Here is a 13,518-nt window from a genome sequence, read left to right on the forward strand (position 1 = left end):
TGTAATTTATTGGTGCCAGGGTGATGGACTGCACTTTGGGGCAGCCTGTTGTTATTGGAGATGGATAGTTGTGCTTTTCAGCCACAGCTGTTGCAGGTCTAGGTAGGTTTAAGGTGATACTGCACTGAATTACAGAGATCAGTGATAACTCAAATGTGAACCTCTGGCTTAAAAAATTTTGTATAACTATTTGCCTTCATTTTTTTTTTTTCTTTTGTGCAGAGGGCACATACACTTGGCCAGAGAGAGAGGAAGGATCCCTCATTGGGGAATGGTCACACCACAATCCATTTTCCATCCAGTTGGGATTTGGAGCATGCACACACATGCACTTGGTGTATATTCAAGCTATCAAGGCCAAGATTCAAACTAAGGTTGGCCATGTGGGATCCAGCTCTCTTAACCAACAGGCTACGGGACTGACCCTCCCCTTAGTTCTTTAAACCAGAGTGGTCACACCTTGTAGAGAAGTAGCATGCCAGAATGGTTAAGATCATTAGACTCAAGGGCCAGCCAGTGAGGCAGCAGTAAAATGTGAGGTTCTGCAAGGCAGCCCCACCCAACATGGAAAAGTTTCAGGTTTGCATCTGGAGACATCTCTGAGTATGCTGGGCATGCTGGTGCCATGATCCAGGACTGAATGAGATTGGAGGTGGATTGCAGGGTCAGGACTCATTGGGGTGCTGTCTCTCTGTCTCACATTTATGGAATAAATAAATAAACTTAAAAAAAAAAAAAAGGGCATGAGATTCTGGAACCAGATCTCTAAGGCTGCCACTTGGAACTATGTAAGCTTGGCCACATGACTTGCTGTCTCCAAGCCTTAGTTTCTTCATTTGCCAAAAAAAAAAAAAAAAAAAAAGGGATAATGAAAACATTTACGTATTTGGGTATCTATGAAGATGAAATATATTAAGATGTGGAAAGTGCATATTTATAGTGCTTAGCTGTCATTATTGTAGATTTCATAGCCCAGTAAATGGTGGTTTGGTTGTTTGTGTGTAAATGAAGCCCTTGCGTGTAAGAAAGTGTTGGCAGTGGATTCCTAAGCCATGACTACCACCTCCTGAGCCACTGGTTACACTCACCAACATGTGGATTACATTTTCACTGGCCCATGAGAAATAAAACAACACTGAGGACAGCGTAGTCATTTTTATAACACTAAATACAAAGAACCCTTCTTTAGAGACTTAGGTCTGTCTTTTCTACTTTTTGGAAATAAAGTGCTTTCTTTTATAAAATAATAGTGAGATCAGGAATCATTTATGTCTAATGGCCTTCCATAATAACATACAAAGTTGTCAATCTTGTATCCATCTCTCAATATTTTATCTTTAAAGTTAATTTCAGGTGCTTTTTTAACTTTCATGAAGTACTCATTTCATCAAGTGCTTATGACTGCTTCTTATATTCAAGATGTTATCCTAGGGACCAGCAGTTAGCGTAATGGCTATGTCACTGGACTCCCACATAGTCGACCACGGTTTGCATCCCGGACCTGGAGGCTTAAAACTCATGCCGGGTGCATGTGTGTGCATGCCCAAGATCCCGAGAGGAGAATGGAGGAGAATGGATTGCGGCATGGCCATCCCCTCTGGGGGGTGATTTCTTGCTTTCTGTCTCTCTGTCTCTCTCTGTCTGTCTGGTGAGCGCATGCGCCCTATAGCGAAAACCTCTCCAAAACAAAAACAAAAACAAGATGTTATCCTAGACCTGTGGGATACTCCCAGGTGAAAGGATCACAGACTGGGAGGCTAGATGAGCTCATGGTGAGTACAGCCTGGGCATAGGAGGAGAAAGGGGAGAATGAAAAGGTGCACGAGTCAAAGCAGCAGCATGACGACTTCCAGTGGTTGGGGAGACAGAGCGAAGGAAAGGCTTCTGGGAGACGAAGGTGGCATCTGTAATGAATCCAGCCTGATGGTGAGGAGGACTTGGACCCTGACTCAGGGAAAGTGGAGTGGTGAGGAATTGGTGGGGCTGCACCCTACAGATAGAAGAAAAGGCAGGAAAACGGGCATAAGCCAAAGGCCATAAAAGGCAAGGGTTATGGTAGAACAGTTTTCTGGGGTTGGAGGGAAAGGCCAAGAAGAAGTGGTGAAACAGCTGGGCCTCTGGTCCCTTAGGATTTGGAGAGGACATGCCAAGGTAAGACGAGGACTCTGAGAAGACTGACTAATCTCTGCAGGAGAGGGCAGGCCAGCCCAGGGAAGGGCTATGGCAGCACCTTAGGTCTGGACATGTGGATGAAGGAGTGTGGTCAAAAGTGGGATCAGTAGTTGGCTGAGGTCAGCAACCAAAGTAACAGAGTGTTTAGAAAATCACATTATAATTTTGATTTAAAAACAAAAAAAACTTGGACTGTTAAAGTCCCTTTGCACTATACAAATGTAGTGGTAATAATTGTAAAAGTAATTTTTTAAACCTGACCAACTATTAATAGGTTTTTGTTTTCTTTTATTCTAAAAGAAGATATTTGTCATATAAATGGTGAGGCCCACAAGACTTTCACAAACTTCCCTCACTTTCATTAGCTTTTCCACAGAAGAGCTGGAGGTGGTGCGGAAGGATTGCCCTGGTGGGAAGCAGGCTGCCACCTCCTCACTGTTGGGCTTGCTGCCAGGTGGTGCACTAGATCAGGGCCCTTCCAGCCTCTTGAATACAGGAGGCTGCGGTTCCAGCTTGCCACTTCTCTGCTGTGTGCCTTGAAGCAGATACTCACTCTCCCAAATGCACTGTGAGACCACAGACGTGGTATTTAATGATTAGCAGCAGAGCCCGCTGACAGTGTGGGCTCCTTCAGGGATTAGGGGATTCGGTTGGTTAACAAAAGAAGGAGCCCAGGAGAATACTGCTTTAATTACCAGAGTCATTACTAGCAGACAACCAGTTGCCTGCTGGAAAAAGATCTGTAAAAGGTCTTAAGCATAGCTCGCTGATGGTTCCACCCAGTGCCCAGCATCTCACCTCACAGGTTCTGGACAGTTCTGAGATCCAGCCTTGCAATCATGCAGAAGGATGAGGCAAAAGCGCCTTGCATAGGAGTCCGTTGTACTGACCGGCTTCACTACCATTGGATTAGTAGTTTTTGCTGAGAAACAGTGCATATATAATCCCCAGGCAGAAGTACTGCAGAGACTGGTAGTCAAGCCCTGCTGCAGCATCACAGCATTCCAGTTAGGGCAGCTCTTCCTGGGAGTAGTATCACGCACAGACTTCCCCAGGAACTGCCTCTCACAGCCCAAGCTTATTGCCTCCTGTCTGGGCAGTCTCTAGGTCTGGGGTTGATTGGGAAACAGCTCTGCACGCGTTCTTTCTCCCTGTCGCTACGTAGTCTGGGGTCTTACTTCATACTTACTGCTTTCCAGGACTTCTCCCTCTAAAACCACACCTGAAAAATGAAAGTGTTAGATCTTTCCACCTTAACCAATAAATAAGTGGGGAGTTTCATTATCCCCCAAAGGAAGAGCTAGTTGATAACTAGCACATTTTTCCAAGTAGAATTTCTGGCAAGGGAGTAACACTTTGAATTCTAACTAGTTCACATGAGCCCTGAGATTTAAAGCATGGTATAGAGATTATTTAGCTCCTCTAAATATGTTCCTATATATTTCTGTTAAAATATTTATTTAGGAGCAGGTAATCATGTCTTAAAGAATTAGGATAGTGGCCCAACAGTGGTGCAGCAATAAAATGCAATGCTTTATGAAGCAGACTCACATGGGAAGATTATCAGTTCAAATCCTTAAGACCTCCTTAAATACAAGGCATGATCCAGGGCTGGCTGAAGCCGGGATACCTCCATGACATCAACCCTGTTTGGAGTGTGTTTCTCTCTGTATGTTTCGTTCAATAAATAAATAAAATTTAAAAAGAGGAATTGGGATAATTTCTTCTAAATACTTGCCCATCATGGGATGTGCCAGTTGCACACAAAGCTGTGCTGCCCTGCAGTGGGTCCTGTCCCATCACGTAATTAGAGTTCACTCTGCTGCCACTGGTAGGTAGGCTTGAAGGGTCTGCAAAACAGCTTCAGAAAAAAGTTGTATTTACAATCCCATTATCCTTGAGCAGCTTCCAGACCTGCCTCCCCTCTACCTTGTCTTCTTTTTGATAAGTAGTGCTTGTCCATAAAGATGTCTGTTGAAACTTCAGTGATGGAGAATGAGCTACAGCTGTCCTTACCCAGTGACTGAGGCTGGACCCCTGCACTCACCCTGGTGCATCCCCTTCATCCCCTTTCCTCCAGCCCCTGGCATGTTCACGGAGGCAGACACGTGTTCCAGGGCTTCCTGAGCCATAACTGTTAGGCCAGCAGTCCTTATCATTCTTTTCTGCTGGTCATTGAGCCATGTGTAAGAATGAAAGATAAAGAACACTGCTTCATGTCATTGAATTAAAAGGAGGTTGTGTATAGGGTTATTTCTAAAAGACAGAGACTTCTTCTCTTTGGAGAGATTTTTTTTTGCTTTAGGGAGCATGCACTTGCTGGAGAGACAGTGAGAAATCACCCCACAGGAAGGATGGCCATGCTGCAGTCCCTTCTCCATTCTCCTCCTGGGATCTTGGGCATGCACGCACACACTCCTGGCATGAGTTTAAAGCCACTGTGTCTGGGACTCGAACCGCAATTGGCCATGTAGGAGTCCAGTGACATAACTGCTATACCATCTGCTGGCACCCTGCCTTCACTTCTAAAGAAAAAGTCTGATAGTGGATGGTAGGCTGTAAACAGTCTGAGCTCCGAATGCTGGGATCCTCAGTCCCCTGAGGAAGTATCCCAATTTCTTTGGGTGATATGGTAATAATAATGTATTATTATTACAAAAGAAACTTTAGATTCAATCTTAGGCATACCCTTATGTTTTTAATATGGGACACAAATAACTGACTTACCTTTTCCTGCCTTCACATCAGTTCCTCCCAGGGGAGTTAGTGCTGTACTAAGTCATAAGAGAATCTGAGACCAGGAAGCTCTTAGCCTCCTGCCTGGCACTGGAAACAGACCTGCTTATAAAAAATGAGCCTTTGATACTTAAAATACCTGCACTGCCTTCCCTCTTCAACCATTTCTTCTATGTTTTTACTCCCCCAAGGTCCCCTAAGAGAGAGAAGGCACATAGCTTATCTTTTTAAAAAGATCTATTGAGCAGGAAAAGTTACGAGTTCTCTTTCCTTAGCATTGCAGTGCCTGAGGGAAATTAAATAGCAGTTGTGTTTGCAGGCAGTGTTTTAGTTTACCAAATGCCTACAGGTAAATAGATCCTCTCATAAGACAGGAGGATAGCCGCCTAGTCAAAGGCAGCAGGCTGTCAGCTACCCCCTCCAGCCCTTACGTGTCTGTTCATGCATACTCACATAGGGTGGGATGCCCACTCGGCCCCTGGAATAGGTTGCTAGCCAGTTGTTAACCCAGGGTAAAGCAGAGTTGGGCCCAGCCATACCAACAGAACCTGGATCTGAAATGGGTAAGATTACTTTTAAGAGGTGAGCAACCCCAGCCCATTACTTTAGCCCAGATTGCCCAGCAGCATAGGAAGCTCCTGTAAGGCCTTCACTGACCTTTCATGTTGTGTGTGAGTGAACGTGATAGTCTCAGAGCCTAACCCAGGAGGGCACATTCGAGAGGTCACTGCTAGGAGGGAGGAAGAGGCCCGAGCCCTGTGGGTCTCAAGATTATAGGAGCTGGCTGCCACTGAACTTCATGTAACTCTCCCCTGCAGCCCCTACCCAAGTGCCCTGCACTATGCAACTAATTCCTCCTTCCCCTCTGTTCTATGATGGTTCTCCCTTTTTTTTTTTTTTTTAATGGGAAATCATAGGAGCCAAATGGTGCTTATTTCTCTAACACTGCCTGAGATTAGGAGTCTGGGAAGACACCTCTGCTAGGTGACAACCCTGACTCCTAAGTCCAGAGGCAAAACTCTGCCAGTGGCTTTTTGCATATGACACCTACAGAGAACACTCAGTTCCCCCACCCAACCACACGCACACCCAAAAGAAAAAGGATAGCCGTTGGAGAGACCATCTACTAAATATAGACCAAGGGATTTGATTTTTGGCAGGAGCTGCAGCCCCTGATGCTGTCAATTGGAGATGACTGTGCCCCCTTTCTTTTTCGATTTTTTTTTTTTTTTTTTGCCCAGGCACTAAAGCAGTTTAGTTCATCATGCTGTGTGCAATTACAGTACTGAGATGTGAGATGTGTTGACTGTGAGACCTTGTTGTGAGATGAGGTGAGAGCATCGGGAACAAAATGATCATTATAGGCCATTCATGTTGACAACATTTATACCTCCGTGTTTGCTTGCAAGCAAAAGCAGGAGCTAATTTGCAAGGCTGCCTTTGTCGAGCTGCCTTTTGATCAATGATTGCCTGTGTTAATGTTTCAGTAAGCTATTGATTTCTGCAACAGCTTTTGTTCTCTGAATTTATGTGCAGTGGGTCTCTGCGGCACACACTATGCATGTTTGATTAAAGTTCAATTGACTTCATTCCTGGTGAGACTGCGAGCTGCTTCACTCCCTATTTGTAAAACCAAAGCTTTCCCGGACATGTTCTTTTGTTTATGCTCAAGACCTAGCCACCCATGCAGTCACCAATATGCTATTTCTAATCCTCCTAGCTTCGCTCCATTCCAATGTTTAATCCCTTGGTAGACATTACAGTGGTAGACAGGCAGCTAATAAAACCTGGCCTGGATTTGTTGACACGTAATTAGCATGTATACTAAATGATATGTGTGCTGTAAAATGTGCCCACTTTTAAGTGTACAGTTCAGTGAGTTTTGACAACTGCATACATCTGTGTAAATAACACCAGTCAATTTATAAGAAGTTCCTGTAACCAAATGTGTTTACCTGGGTCCTTTTTGTAGGCACTTTCCTATCCCCTACCCTCCAGGCTCTAGACAGCTACTTATCTTTGTGATTATAGATTTGCCTTTTCTAGAATGGAATTGTGCAGTATGTCCCCTTTGTTGTGTGACTGTTTTCATTCAACATGATGTTTATGAGATTCATGCATGTTATTGTGTATGTCAATATTTTATTTCTGGGACCAGCAGATGGCATAATGGTTATGACACTGAACTCCCACGTAATCAATCATGGTTTAAGTACTGGACCCAGCAGCTTGAAACTCGGGTCAGGCATGTGTGCATGCATGCATGCCCAAGATCTCAAGAAGAGAATGGAGAAGTGATTGCAGTGTGACCATCCCCGCAGGGGGTGATTTCTTGCTTTCTCTGTCTCTCCGAGAAAGCACACATTGCCCTATAGTAAAACTTTTTAACAACATATACTATTTATATTATATATATAAAATATATATATTATTCCTTTTTACTGCCAAGTAGTATTCCAGCAAATAGGTGTACCATAATTTATTCTCCTGTTGTTGATGGGCATCTGGGTTGTTTCCAATTTGGGGCTATTAGATAAAGTTTCCATGAACATTCTAGTCTTTGTGGGGCCTGCCTTGTAACTTAGTGGTTAAGAGCTATACATGGGGAGCCAGATCCCACGTGAGCAACCACAATTCAAATCCTGGCCCAATGACTTAAAAAACACTCTGGATGTATGTATAGCATGCCCAGAATCCCGACGGGAAAGAGAGATGGAGAACAGAGGTTGTGGCATGACCACCCTCTGCAGGAGTCAGGGGTGCTTTCTTCTCACCCTTTCTCATTTGTAAGCACATGTACCCTCTGGCAGTAATTTAAAAAAAAAAAAAAGGGACCAGCAGGTGACATAGTGGTTGAGGCACTGGACATTCCCACATGGCCGACCACAATTCGATTCCCGGACGGCTTGCTTTCCCCCTCCCTCTCTCTCTGGTTAAATTAAATGAATGAATAAATAAAACTGAATAAATAATTTTTAAAAAGCCTTTGTGTTAGCATTTATTTCTTTTGGGTAAACACCCTGGGAGTGGAACTGCTGGGTCTTATGGTAGATTTTCTTTTATTCTATAAACAGTTCTACGGGCGCGTGTGCGTGCGTGCCCAAGATCCCGAGAGGAGAATGGAGGAGAAGGGATTGCGGCGTGACCATCCCCCCTGGGGGGTGATTTCTCGCTTTCTGTCTCTATGTCTCTCTCTGTCTGTCTGGCAAGCGCACACGCCCTACAGTGAAAATCTCTCCCCCCCCCAAAAAAAAAAACAGTTCTTACAAAATGGTTTGACCATTTCCCATTCCCATCAGCAGTGTATGAATGTTCTAGTCACTCCTCCAACTTCCTGAATTTTAAATTTATGTATTTTTATTTTTTCATCAGCTGTGATTTCAAACCTTTCAAAGAGAATCCTTCTTGCCTGGTCATTTTGCTTGTCTGTACTCAGATGACGAAATCTGCTCTGATTCATTACTCTTGTTTAAAAGTTGTTGACATAGGGGCCAGCAGGTAGCATGGTGGTTAGAGGCACTGGACTCTTCACATGGCTGACTGTGGTTCACGTCCCAGCCCTGGCTTGCTTTCTCTCTGTCTCTCTGTCCTCTCTGATGAAATTAAAATAAAATAAATGAATAAATAAGTTAAATAAAAGTTCTTTTAATGGGAACCAGCAGTTAGTGTAATGGCTATGTCGCTGGACTCCCACGTAGTCGACCGCGGTTCGCGTCCCGGACCCGGTGGCTTAGAACTCACGCCAGGCACATGTGTGTGCGTGCCCAAGATCCTGAGAGGAGAATGGAGGAGAAGGGATTGCGGTGTGACCATCCCCTCTTGGGGGTGATTTCTCACTTTCTGTCTCTATGTCTGTCTGTCTGGCGAGCGCACGTGCCCTATAGCTAAAACCTCTCCTCAAAAAAAAAAAAAAAAAGGAAAAAAGAAAAAAAAAAGAGTTCTTTTAAAAATTTGCTGATGTGAGGGTGGATAAAATGTTCATCTTGGTTTTCAGGTTAGGTTTTTTTGCTTTTGGGTCCTGATTTTCTCACGTGCTAGCAGAGGACATGTTGCAGGAGCAAAGGTCAGAGGTGCCAATTTGGTGTTTCTTGAGACTTTTTTTCTGCCTGGTGTCTAATATTGGCCAGTTTCTTAGCCTCACTGAACTCTGGCTTCTCTTTTTTCTTTTTCTCAGAAAGAGAGGTTTTAGTCAGGGTCTCACTGTGTTGCAGTCCTCCAGCTTCCCAAGTAGCTGGAATCACAAGTCCTCAGCTTCCTTAGTAGTTGGCATAAGGTTCACACCTCCACGCTCAGCCTGCCAGGCATAGCTTCTACTTTATTTTCTTAAGAATTATTTATTTAATCGTATTTATTTATTTTTAATTTGTTAGAGGGCATGTATGCTCACTAGATAGAAAATGAGAGAGGGAAAGTGAAAAAAGCAAGCCACCAGGTTTGGGACTCAAACTACAGTAGGCTCTGTGGGAGTTCAGCACCTTAACCACCACGCCACCTGCTGGTGCAAGGCTTCTTTTTTTATTCTGCAAGTTAAATGTTATTTTTGAGTACCATTGGAGACTCAGAACATTCATATTTGATTAATGGAGATAATCATTTATAACTGTGTGAGGCAGTACTGCATTCCAGTTGTGCCATTTAGAGATGTTAGGTTGGCGGCTTTTTCTAACAGCGGTTAGACTAGACTCAGCCTGGCAGGATGCGGGGAGCACCTTGTCACCCCATTTGCTCTCCTGTCTTTCAGACTGTGGAACTGGGTATGATTCACTGTACCAGTTGCCCTTGGCTTGTTGAAGCATGCCACTCTGACATAGCAGTTACAGGGTGACCTGCCTTGACTTCTGCTCTGAATTTTCTCGTAGCAAAACCAGAGCCAGGTCAACTTGTCAGCAGAGGTCTTTTAGTCCCCTCGCAGATTCAGAAGTCTGTTCCCTCCAGCTAACACCAGAGGGGCAGCATATATAAATGCAGTTCCAAGTCAGGAAGGTGGGCAGTGGCACATTATGATGGTAAAGTTCAGGGGTCCCCTGGCCAACACTGGTACAGTTGTAGAAAAATATGTGCTAGAGAAACAAGTCAAAAGTCCCAACAGCCATTTCTGCATCTTCCCTTACTGTCCAGTTACCACCTCATGGTGTGCTTGTCCTTGGTGACTGGCTCTCTGGCCCACTGGCCTAGGATAGCGTTTCATCTCTTCTGAACTGGCAATACTGGCATTTTGTTAAGAGTTCCATGGTAGGGGGGGACCAGCAGTTAGCAAAAGGAGTTCCATGGTAGGAAGGCTGAAGCACATCCACAACTCCAGGAGATCCATGCTGTGTGTTTATTGGGCCAGTCAGAAGTTCTTTGCTCACAGCTCTACTGTAAGAGTCTGACGACAGCTGTGGTCCCACTCGTTAGAATGTACAGATATAAAATCCAGCTCTGGGCTGCAGTAAGTATTCAGCATGCATGTATTGATATTACCTGCCATACAGAAGCCATTGCCCACCTAAAATCTGCTCATCTCTCTTATCTTGTTAGAAGGCTGTTGCTTCTGGGGGCGTTTTAATGAACCCCTGTCTGAATGCTCTATCAATTGCAAGAATTTATCGTGGAGCCAGCTGGTGGCATGGTGGTTAAGGCGCTGGACTTCCACATAACTGACCAGAGTTCAAGTCCTGGACCTGACAGCTTGCTTTCTCGCTCGCAAGCTCGCTCACACTCTCTCTCTAATGAGTGCAGTGCCCCATAGCAAATTTAAAATAATAATAAAAAATAAAAAGTAACAATGCCTTTTAAGAAAGAATTGATTTCATGCTGTCTACACCTGTTGTTAGTCCATTTTAATCTAACCAACATAAGCTTTCCAGGTAGCTCTTAGGTCACTGGAAAAGAAAATCTCTCTCCCTCTTTTTCTCTCTCTCTCTGTCTCTCTGGCTTACACAAGACAGCATTAGGTGAGGCAAAGCAGAGATCTAGCCAGGTGAATCCCACCTTCCGGTACAGATACCCCCAGGGTGACTTCTCAGGATCTGGTAGTCTGCCAAGTTAATTGACTTTCTACAACATTAATTTAATTAGAGAAGAATAACAATCTAGGCTGTTTCCCTGCTGCGACTCCCCCCCCTCCCATTCCAGGTCAAGAGTTTTTATCTTGGGTTGATTTTTTTTTTTTTAATCAGTCTTGGGCCAGCCCCATCATAGTGGTTAAGGGAGCTGGCGCCCCTGTGGCTTCAAGAACACAGCAGGCACATGTGTGTGTCCTAAATTTTGACAGGATGCAGCAAGAAAGATTGTGGTATCATCCATGCCATGGGGGAGGGTGCTTTTTCTCTGGTGAGTACAAGTGACCTCTGACCAAAACAAAAATAAAACCATTAAAAAGAAAAGAAATCAACCTCAGTCAGGCAGGTAACCCCTGACTTAACAAAATAGCTAGACATGCTATTTTGTATATAGGGTAAAACAGGAGCCTGCAGAGACATGAGAGGATAGGGTGTCAAAAGTTTCCCTTTTTAAAAAGTTCCATTTGCTATATATTCAGAAAGCTGTCTCGCTTCCCATTCTGGCAGACTACGGAAAGAACAGCTCTTCTTACCATGAAAGTTGACCTTATGGCTTCACGTTTTAATTCTGTGTCAGCACTCCTTGTGTCTGTTCCCTCCTGATCCCTTTGTCCAGTCCCAGCGCTCACTTTCAGGACTGCATGCCAGCCTGCCAGGTGTGGGCTTTCAGGCTGGCCGGGGTGGGTGGAGGTGCTGGTGTGATTTTCTTTCTCCCTTGATCTGACCCTAGTTCTCCAGGACCACCTCAGCTGTTTCATTGATGGGTTGATGGCTGTCTTACATTTCCTGCTCTTACCTGTGTGACTGTTGGGATGGTGTGAGGAAAACTTTGATGTACACCCAGCCCCACACAGTCAACACTCACAGTCATGCTCACATGTACATGCACATGTATAGCCACACCCCTGCTTATCATACGTACTCACACCTAGAACAGAAGCCGAGGGTAGCTGTCTTCTCTCTGTGTTGATGATGTTCTTCTAACACTTAGCATGGTGGTTGTATCTAGCACATAGTGGACACCTCAAAATACAGTTGCATGAATGAATGTTCTGGGTGGCCAGAAATTACACCCCATAGGACTGAGTCGACAGGCCTGTTCTTGCAGCCTGTGGTCAACTCAGTGGCTGTGTGCCTCGAGCAAGCCCAGTTCCCCTCACAGCTCCCACAGCAGGATGGCCCTTGTTTCCATCTGTAGTGCTGCAGTTACACACCCAGCTCTGCACAGAGTGGAGGTGGCAGGGCATGGAAAAATAGAAGCTCTCTACTCACACCTCTCATGGCCAACCTTTCTTTCTTGCAGGGGGAACTGATCACCTTCTATTACTACTGGAAAAAGACCCCCGAAGCAGCCAGCTCCCGGGCCCATCGTAGACACCGCAGGCAGGCCGTGTTCAGGAGGATTAAGACTCGCACTGCATCCACCCCTGTCAACACACCTTCCAGGCCTCCCTCCAGTGAATTCTGTAAGTGGAGGGAGAATCGTGGGACTGTAGTGGTGGTCCGAGATGGTTCACACGCAGCCAGACTTGCAGGTCCAGCACAGCCCACGGGAGTTGTTGCATGGGCTATGCCTGTGTGCACACACATCCATGTGAAGTTTGACCTAAATGCTCCCTGATGGGGGCACGAGGGGGAGCACTCAGTAGGGGGAATCTTGAAAAGTATTCACATATTAAATATTTCTAGTAAACTCAACATCATTTTAAAGTCCTACAAAAGTGTAAGTCTTGGCCTCGGTTTGAGGTGTTTTTGGCCTAGGCTTGAGGAGGCATTCTGCTTCCTGGATGATACACTGTTAGAGTTCTCATTGCTATCGTATGCTGGTAGTAGTAAGAGCAGATTAGCACTTCTTTTCCTCCTGCTTTACAGAGATCTCCTTGTTCCTAATGTGACCTGCAGTCTGATATGATAACGGAGCCTATGCTTTCCCACACCCTAAAAGCTGGGATATAGCCACGGCACCCTGCAGTTACGACCTAGCCCAGGACACTTAATGTGAGGGTCACCTGTGTTGCACACGAGAAAGTCACAAAAACCTAGCAACATGGCAAGGGAACAGTGAAGATGGGGTTCCTCAAGATGCCTATATATATCAGAGAAGGCATTATGGATGCACATTTTTCCCAGTGGGAACTCACCAGTTGTGGGTATTGGTGCCTACCACTCAAGATTCAAGTGTGAAGTTTGGGGGCAGAATTTTATCCCCCAAATTCTGGCAGAGGAGTCCTTAAGTACCATCCCTCACTTGCAAGCTCTTCATTCCAGTGATAGACCCGAGGAAGTGAGAGTGGTCCTTCACATGAACCCAGGCCTACCCCAGCCTGTGAGTCATACTGACTGGTGGTGGCTCAGAGCCTGGGACAGGCCAGAAGTCACAGGTAACCCCTGGTCTTGGCTAAGCGTAACGGTATTTCCCCCAACCCTTGCTGTGTGTCTGCCATGCCCAGTGGACCTGAGTTCAGCCAGCGAGGATGACTTCGACAGTGAGGACAGTGAGCAGGAGCTGAAGGGGTACGCCTGCCGCCACTGCTTCACCACCAGTAAGTGGCCTGGGCATACCCTG

General features: G+C 45.3%; 1 protein-coding gene across 1 annotated transcript in view; it reads left to right on the top strand.

The window, feature by feature from the left end:
• Nucleotides 1–13,518, top strand: part of RERE (arginine-glutamic acid dipeptide repeats) — a 545,831-nt gene that overhangs the window by 520,266 nt on the left and 12,047 nt on the right. The window contains 2 exon segments of the mRNA XM_006145378.3: nucleotides 12,256–12,418; nucleotides 13,403–13,495. Of these exon segments, the coding sequence (XP_006145440.1) occupies nucleotides 12,256–12,418; nucleotides 13,403–13,495 (256 nt within the window).

Source organism: Tupaia chinensis, unplaced genomic scaffold (genome assembly GCF_000334495.1).
Source record: "Tupaia chinensis unplaced genomic scaffold, TupChi_1.0 Scaffold000146_1, whole genome shotgun sequence".
NCBI lineage: Eukaryota > Metazoa > Chordata > Mammalia > Scandentia > Tupaiidae > Tupaia > Tupaia belangeri.